Genomic DNA, 9,206 nt, shown 5'->3' with positions numbered 1-9,206 from the left:
TTCTTACCTTCACCGGCAGGTTGAAGCACGTATTTACATTTCATCGTACCTCTTATGCTTCTCACTTTACTATTACATCACTTAAAATGATTTTTCAGCTGCATTTCTCTTCTATTCTTCTCCAGCTGCCTGCCACCTGCTCCTCCTGCTGTCGATTCAACCTGCTGCTCCCTGATCATGTGTTTTCACTGTTGCCAGTCAAGTTTAGACAACATTGGTGGAGTTCAGAAGGTTACTGAGCGGAGCGCTCAGTCACGCCGCTCGAAGTGAGCGAAACACAAAACTACGAAAACAACACGTATACAAATGATGATGGGGCAGCGTGTCCTGTCACATATGGCGTCCGAATAGGTTGATCCCTGCGCCGTCACTAAGCATTCACAGAGTAACTTTCACTTAGTTCCACAGATACTTATAAGAACAAGATAATACAAAAACAAATGAAACCTGACACATACACTTATATACATATATACACAATATTTCGAACTATGTACAGCCTGCAATCTATTTGCAGTATATATCAGGCAAGTCCTTCAAAAGTTGACTGGCACAATTCTCCTCTGCCTTCTTCCGCCATTTCCAGTATTCTTCCTTAGTGGGCTTCCACAATTTACATTGGTGTTCGGATCGGTGTCCTACGATTTTTCATTGTTCGGATCAATCAGCTCCACAACCTTAAGACTTGGCTTACGAACACATAAGTACGGTCCTGAGTACAGATCGAACATCTTTTTTATCTGCTGTGCTGCTGCATCACTGATGGGTGTGCCCTGAGGAATATAAGAACGTTTACATTAGCATGCCGATCCGATGTCATTTTTTCGTTGGTACGTTGATTCTTCTTCGCCATCTGAGACTTCTTACGGTGTGCAATCATAAGTAGCCGGTTGTCCCACGAATTTCCGTCTTCATCAATCTCCTCTTGGAACAGTCGTTTCATCACAGGCGTTACATCCTTCACGTTTAGATGTGCTTGGACTGGAGCAACGTTCAGATTCTCCACAATAGTATAATTCAGTAACATAACGATATTCCACAAGTGCTTACTCCAATCCACATGTTGTCCAGCACAATACAACCTCCAAAGCCTATTCATTTCTCTATGCATCCTCTCCACGGGATTTGCTTGAGGATGGTATGGTGTGGTATGATATACTTTAACTCCTTTACTAGCCATTGACCCTAAGAACTTACTGGATACAAAACATGGACCGTTGTCAAATATAATGGCGTCCGGAATACCTAAATGCATAAAATACAAATCCAGGCATCTCAGAATTGCAGCAGTTGTAGCTCGTCTCATTGGGTACGGTACTAGATGTCTGGTAAACACATCCATGCACGTGCATACATATGACATGTTTGATTTGCTGGTTGGAAGCTCCCTACCACATCAACTGATAGTAACTCTCGGGCCCTAGAAACGGTGACAGACTGTAACTTTCTTGAGAGAGGATGAGGATTAGCTTTGTGTCTCATACACAATACACAATTGCGGATGTATTGTCGCACATCAGTATACATGTCTTCCCAAACGAAATTTTCTAGAAGCATCGTGTGTGTCTTCGCATACCCAAAATGACCCCTGTCGTCATGGTAACATTTCAGTACTCTCTTTACTAAACTTTTGGGTACAACTATCCTCCATTTATCTTTCAAATGAAAATCACGTTTTAACAGCACACCTTGTTGGATCTTATAATACAGCCGTACTGATTTACCCCAACTTATTTCGGGCACATTGGTTTGATCTTGCTCCAGAGCATCAATATACTTCATTAATTGTGGATCTTCACGCTGGTATTGCTTCCAATCCTCACTGGTCATATTTGCTAAATCTCCTGGAAGGACATGAAAATTCAAAATTGTAACAATTCTAGGTGATTGGCATACGGTAATACGAGACAAAGTATCCGCTGCTACATTGGTTACTCCAGGTATGTATTGGATTTCCAACTCTACATCTTGTATTTCAATACACCACCGATACAGCCTGGTATTCCAATATTTTATACTCTTAAAATGCACCAAAGCTTGATGGTCAGTTTGTACGATCACTTGATGCCCTATCAATAGATTACGCCATTTTCTTATAGCTTTCACTACACCCAACATCTCTATTTCGGTAATGGTATAGCGAGATTCGCAAGGCTTAAGTATGTGTCCAGTGAAACCAATAACTCGTTTTCCATCTTCATACTCTTGTGTCAAAATAGCAGCAGTCCCAATAGTCGAGTCGTCAACTATGATAATGAAGTCTTTTGACATATCTGGATGCACCAAAAGTATGTTTTTACAGATCTCATGTTTTATTTCCTCGAAACAATTCGTATGTTCAGGCAACCAGGTCCATTTCTTCCCTTGTTTAAGCAGCTGGTATAATGGTGCTGATTTACGAGCAAAATCATGTATAAACTTGGAGCACCACTGAAAAAATCCTAAGGTCCTTTGCAATGTTTTTATTGTTGTTGGCCTTGGCAATGATTTAACTATATCCACGTACTCTGGATTTCAACCGGTGTTACCACAAAACCCAAGAAATTTGCCTAAGATACCATAAAAGTGCATTTCTTTAAATTGACTGTCATATTTGCTTCCTCTAACTTATACAATACTTGATCTAACAACTCGATATGAGCTACTGGATCAGTCCCGGGAATTAAAATATCATCTATATACAGTAAGATCTTTTCAAGAATAGCAACTCCCAACACTCTCTGCAACGCAGCCATTAAACAAGCTCCACCATTCTTGTAACCAAAGGGTACTCTGCAATGCCGATACATCTGGCCTTCAAAAGAGAATGCTACAAGATCCCTACAATCTTCAGTTAACTCGATCTGGCAGTACGAATGCACCAGGTCGAGGGACGTTGAACAGGTCATCCCATTAAATCTTGCAAAGAGGTCATCAAGGCGTTCGACCTTCAGATTTGTTAACGATACGAATTAATAAGTTGGACCAAATCAAGACAGGCTCTGACCTCATCCGAGTTCTTCTTTCTGACTATTACCAGGGGATGATGATGTTTTGACACTGCAGGCTCAATGATACCTTGACGCAACCATTTTTGGATCTGCTTCCTCGCCTTATCTCGATAACACAGTGGAATTGGGTAAGGTCGTTTCACAATTGGATCTTCAGTAGTAACCTGGATTGTATACTTAAACTTGTTACATTTTCCTGGGAAATGGGCGAAAACTTTTCTTCTCTTCATCAGCACATTGAACATTTCCTTGTGTTCCGGAGCAATAGGAGTTTTCTTCACCACTTCTATCACTTCTTCTAGGGTAGCGTACAGACTCTTTTCAGTCGCTTCTTCCCTCACTTCCATGACTTCCACTCTATTTGGACAGCAAGCCGAACATTGAATCTCCTGAACCAGCGGGTCATACAAAGATTCCACAAGAGCTTGATCCTTTATTTGTGCCAGCGTAATTCTTCTCAGGTTGCAATCCTCTCTTTGCCTTGACCTAGCTTTATTATACGAATCTTCTTGTTGCATCAATACGCTGTTCCACTGATTTAAAACTTCTTTCAGATCTTCATGATCGCTTCCACATACCTGTGAGCTGCATAATTCCTCTGGATGGCATTCGCATTCACTCCATTCTTCCACGACGTTTCCAGGAAGGTGGTCATTTACACTCAACTCATTAATCATATTATTACACGTATTTTCTTCCTCCTTCACTTGAACCATGGGTACTACGACTCCTTGTTCCCCAGTTTGAACGGTTACCATGCCATTTCCAAAATTCATTCTGACTTGAAACTTGCTCATGTAATCACGACCCATTAGAAGATCTTGTTGAGCCCATCGACCACAAAAGCTCAAACATCCGTCTGTATTCCCTTAATTGTCACAGGAAGATATACTTCTCCTTTCACCATTTTCTTCCTGGTTCCACTATAATCGACAAGAACTACGTGGGGTGCTGGTTTCAATTTCGGATGTGATACAATCTTCGTAACCTTTCCCCACAACTCTAGACTACACAACGTCACCTCCGCACCGCTATCAACAAGTGCTTGTACAACTTCATCCAACACACTCACTCGTATGATACCAGACCATTCTTTTATTCGTTCAAAGTCAGTCTTCACGTCATCAATATTCTCACAATCTGTGTTATACTCCCACTCTTGTCCAGCTATACATTGAAATTTAATTCGAAAAATATTTATCTCATTCCTACACTCAAACTCACGTACACATAAAGGACTATATACACCACTATACACTTCCTCAGGTATATCCTCACTTACACTTTTCTCATGGGTCTTCTCACAACACAAATCGTACCTACCTCCGACCCACGAGGTGGATACTTCATTTAGTTTTTTGAATCTGGACTTCCTCGAGGATCCCAACGGTGTTGAATATCCTCTTGGGAGGATCTCGGGTCATCTCTTTCATATTCTTCGTGTGTGTGCCATTTCCTTCCTGGCCGTCTACTTCCCCCCCAAGAACGTGCACCACCACCTCGTCCGCCGCGTCGATAGTTCCCGCGTCCTCGTACACCATCTCGTCCTTCGTAAGGCGATTCTTCTCTTGTGTTCGCAGGCTCTGTCTTGTTATCCTCCTGGTCCTTCGATATAGCTTCTACCTTAGCTTTACGAGTAATCACCTCTTCACCGTCCTCCCATCTTCTAGCGCCATCTCTTCCTGTCTTCCGTCTTGCTTCCCATGTGTCGTGAATCAGTTCAAGTCGTCGGACTGTTTCAAGAATTTCTGCTAACTCCTGGCCTCGTGATGAAACCAACTGTCTCTGATACTGAACTGGTAGCAAAGTTATGATAGTATTGCAAATCTGGGCTTCACTGCTCTGTGAATCCAAGTCCATAATCTGACAGAATCTATTCGTAACAAAACGTTCAACGCTCCCGTCAACCTTGGGGTTGAATGGCACAGTCTTAAGGCGCGTTAGCTTAGCACATGTTACATCTTCTGAATGATAGTGCCTTAAGAACATTTGCTTGAAGTTGGCATACGTGAGGAATTTGTTGACATTGGAATAATACCATGATAGCACTGCGTCTCTTAGTATGAACGGTAATACCGTAAGCTCCTGACTAGGTCGCACACCCATAAGAGCACACTCTCGTTCAAACTGTACGATAAACGCTTGAGCTGACAAATCACCTCTCTCTGGGGGATAATGCGTGAACGATTTTATATCCGTTAATCGCAATTTCAATTCCTCTTCGTCTTCTTCCTTTTCTATTTCCTCCCTGTAGTCCTGAGCCGCTTCCGAATAGGCTCCGCGACGGTTCGTTAGTCTTCTGGCGTTTCCATTTTCGTTGCCATTAGAAAGAAGCTGTCTTCTTTGTCGGTTCCTTCTTCTTTCCATCTTCGAAGACCATCCATCTTCTTCTGAATACCCGCTTTCATCAGACGAACTGGTCTTGATCCGTCTCCTTCGTCTTCTTCGATAACTTGGGTGCACCTCAGGTTCCTTGCTCCGAGAAGCCGCCGTACTATTGAGGGCACTTCTTCCACAGCAGGTACCACAGGAATCACTTCTATTGCGCCTTCCATCTAAGCTTGGAGATTGAGCAGGTTTGTATGGCCGCTTCACTTCTGTTTCCTCTTCTACGCCTGAACTACGTCTTCGCCCTTCTTCCTCGATCCTTTGTTGAAGTGACGCGATTGCTACCTCCTGACAAGCCAACTTTTCTTGTACTTTCCACAGTTCCGAAGTGTTTTCCCACATGACAGCCTTTGACTGACACACTTCCGCGCGACACTCTTGCAGTTGCTTATTTATCACCGCGTTGGCTCTAATTACTTTTGCAGAAATCTCTTCTATCACTTTTCTACATTCATCGGTCTTCTGTAGGACTTTTAACTCTTCTTTGGCCAAACGATCTATCTGTGCGGTAGTCATCTGCAATACCTCATGCTTCACATCTGCAATCTCATCCTGCATCCTGTCCTGACATTGTGCCATACCTGTAACACAGCTCTTCGATACCTGATCGATTCTTCTATTTACTTCTTCAAATTGCTGACTCACCTTTTTCTCTGTTAGCATTGCCACTTCCTCGAGTTTACAGACAGTATTCTTCAAATCTTGAATATCCTGCTGAGTTCCATCCATCTTTCGTGACAATTCATTTACCTGTTGAGTTTACACGGCGCTCGTCCTGTCACACTTCTTGCTAACTTCTTCAATCTTGTTCTCCAATTGCTCTCTACTGTCCCGTAAATCCTCCTGAATGACCTTTATCTCAATCTGAAAATCTTCCTTGATCTTCGATCTCAACTCGCATTGTCCCTTTTCATTATACTTCTCAAACATTCGGATAAGCATCTGCTCCATTGCATCAAAAGACAAACTTCGTTCTCCCATCTCCATCACCTTACGTGGTTTGCACTGTCCGCACTTCCATAATGCTTCAATAGGTGCATCATCCTCGAGTTCATTTTGAGCATTCCATTCTTCCTCCGTCATTTGACTACACACGCGGTGATACCAGCGATCACACAGACAACATTGTACATGATACTCATCTCTAGCTGAATCCTCACAACACACTACTTGATCTGAGTCTGACATGGCCGCACCACCAGATTCGCTTGCATTTGCACTGTCTCTGTCGATTACGCCGATTTCCACCCATGTTCAACTTTTTTTCCTTTTTTACGACGAAGAAAGTGGGAGGAAACGGGAGAACCCCGAGAAAACCCACGCACACGGTGTTTGTCCACCACAAAGTTCACTTGGCGGGGGTTGGGATCGAACCCGGTACCCCAAGCACCAGAGGTGAACGCTCTACCACTGAGCCACCGCGGCCCTACGACCCTTTAGAATAAGAGAGATGATAAGGCAAGTGAATGATGAATGTTAAAGAAAACAGGAGTATTTCGAGAAAACTCACGGACACGATCTTGTCCACCACAAACTTACTTGGCTGGGGATAGAACCAACCACACAGCAAGGAATATTTCCTCAATCAAAAGAAAATATTTTCCTTGGTTTCCAAAAGATTTTCCTTCTCTGTGCATTTCCATGCTGGTTTCCCCAATGTATTCCGAATATTTCCCGAAAAAATTTTCCCAAAAATGTTTGTAAAACATTTCAGAAATTACCTGGAGTACATTTTGAGAATGCTTGCCGGAAAGTAAATCCAGGAAAATATTCACAAAATATATTAGAAATATTGTTTTGGATCTAATTTAATATATTTTCACTGTTGAGAAGGGAAATATTTTTGAAATGACACTAAAAATGTTTTCCATATGTCATACGGAAAACAATGAAACGAAATATACTCCACATATTTAAAAAATGTTTTCTAATACGTTATTTGCAATATTTTCTATTTTTACGAGAAAACGTATTAAATATATATTATAAAAACATTTAGAATATTTAAAAAAATATTTCGTAATATAAGAAATATTTTTCAGAAATGTTTTTAAAAGGTTTACTTAATTTTTACAAAAGTATTTTGGTAATCTTCTTCTATAACTTAAATTAAATATTTTCGTATGATATTTTAGTATTATTTCCAGAATATTTTATCAAATTTTGAATATAAAACTTTAAAGCAGATAAAAGAAAACATTAAAAAAGAATAGAAAAATGTTTTCCATTCTGGTTTGGAAAATATTTTGTGTCTTTAGTGAACAACATTTTCTGATATAGGTCTATTATAGAAACATTTTTACATTGTTTTCAGAATATAATCTTCCGTTATTAGAGAAAACATATTCCTTGTTAGATCTGAGAAGTATCCCAAATATTTGCCGGAAATATTTTTTAAAATGTGTTTGGAGAACATTTAATAAAGTACAGGAAGCAGTGGCGTTAAATAAGCTTTCCGGGCTTAAGTCCCACCAAAACTTTGTAACGGTGACGGTAACGGTGGAGGGTATTAATGGTTAAAATATGAAACAAATCTTTAATAACCTCCCGTTATCCGGAATCTCGGTAGCAGGAGCGCACGCTCCGAAAACAGTGAATCAAGAAATAGTGAACTCAAATAAGAATACTAATATTAATACTACAACACTCTTGGGTCGTAATCGACAACTTACCATTCGAGTCTTCAATACAAATATCCACAATGATGTTATTCACGAAGTTGTCAGACGTAGCGTGGACGTAGAGAGATGATGCAATCTAGACTCTGGAGTTTCAGAATACACTTGCGTAAACTTATCAAAAACCACATGTATTTATTTACTATATTTGTTTCTATAATACCACATTCTATCACAAAATAGTATTCATATACACAACAGATAATGCTAACCACAAATGAACAATATTTTGACGTAAACAGTCGCTTCAATAATGATTTGATAACGTCACTCACTTTAATTATTGATACCGTTCAACATAAAACTGAGATTGACAAGTAATTAAAAGAAACAAGAAATATCAAACAAGGAAACATACAAAATACTATATACAACAAAAATAATAATAATACATGCAATAAGGTTTCTCTACTATTTAGTCTTTTTAGAATAAAGGAAAGTCCAGACGACAGTAGCAAATTATGTTATTTCATAAGTCCAGAAAGAAGTTTGATCTCTTATTTATATTTATATTTATTATCCATTTATTATTTTTAATTATTTCCTTTTTACGGATGCACTGAACTATTATATTATACTTGCCACCTGATATAATTGTTTCTATCTTCCGTTCTGTCTTTGCCTGAACAGATGATTCACTAGTGAAATACTAATTTGAATGCAAAGTGACTGACTGACTGACACTTGATAGTCGCGACTGGCGAACTTTTATTTAAATTGAATTCAACTTAGTACTGATACTTTAAACATTCTTCACAGATAAATACGTTAGCTAGCACAGTTTCCAGAAATAATGCAGTTATGTAACAATGTTGGTACTGTGGTTGTTGGATATTTTTATAGCTATAAATTGAAGTAATATTCCGCTATTATATAGGCCTATATCAAATATAGATTGATTTTGTTTTAAGCGCTTTTTATGTATATATGTTTCAAACTTGAGCTTACGACTAAAATAATTCAATACAAAGGAATGCGTTCATATTGTGCGCTCATTATATGCACGACGTTCTATATTTACTGATCCTTTAGAGTGTCTACAAATTATTAACTTCTACTAATATTGACTGGCGCAAGAAACTTTATATTTACTTTTTGTAGCACTGATATGCAGTATCCAGTAAAATAGGTTAGGCTATGAGTGAAGTAT

The 9,206-nt window shown here is 39.5% G+C and overlaps 1 protein-coding gene across 1 annotated transcript; it reads right to left on the bottom strand.

Moving 5' to 3' along the window:
• Nucleotides 1-736: 736 nt before the first annotated feature.
• Nucleotides 737-1,306, bottom strand: LOC145671708 (uncharacterized). Its single transcript, XM_081740909.1, has one exon. It carries the CDS (start codon nt 1,304-1,306, stop codon nt 737-739), a length of 570 nt encoding a protein of 189 aa, XP_081597035.1.
• Between the last annotated feature and the right edge of the window lie 7,900 nt (nt 1,307-9,206).

Source organism: Thermobia domestica, chromosome 15 (genome assembly GCF_964235325.1).
Source record: "Thermobia domestica chromosome 15, izTheDome1.hap1.1, whole genome shotgun sequence".
NCBI classification, from domain to species: domain Eukaryota; kingdom Metazoa; phylum Arthropoda; class Insecta; order Zygentoma; family Lepismatidae; genus Thermobia; species Thermobia domestica.
Note: the sequence above shows the minus strand (reverse complement) of the source record. Positions and strands in the feature narration are given on the sequence as shown.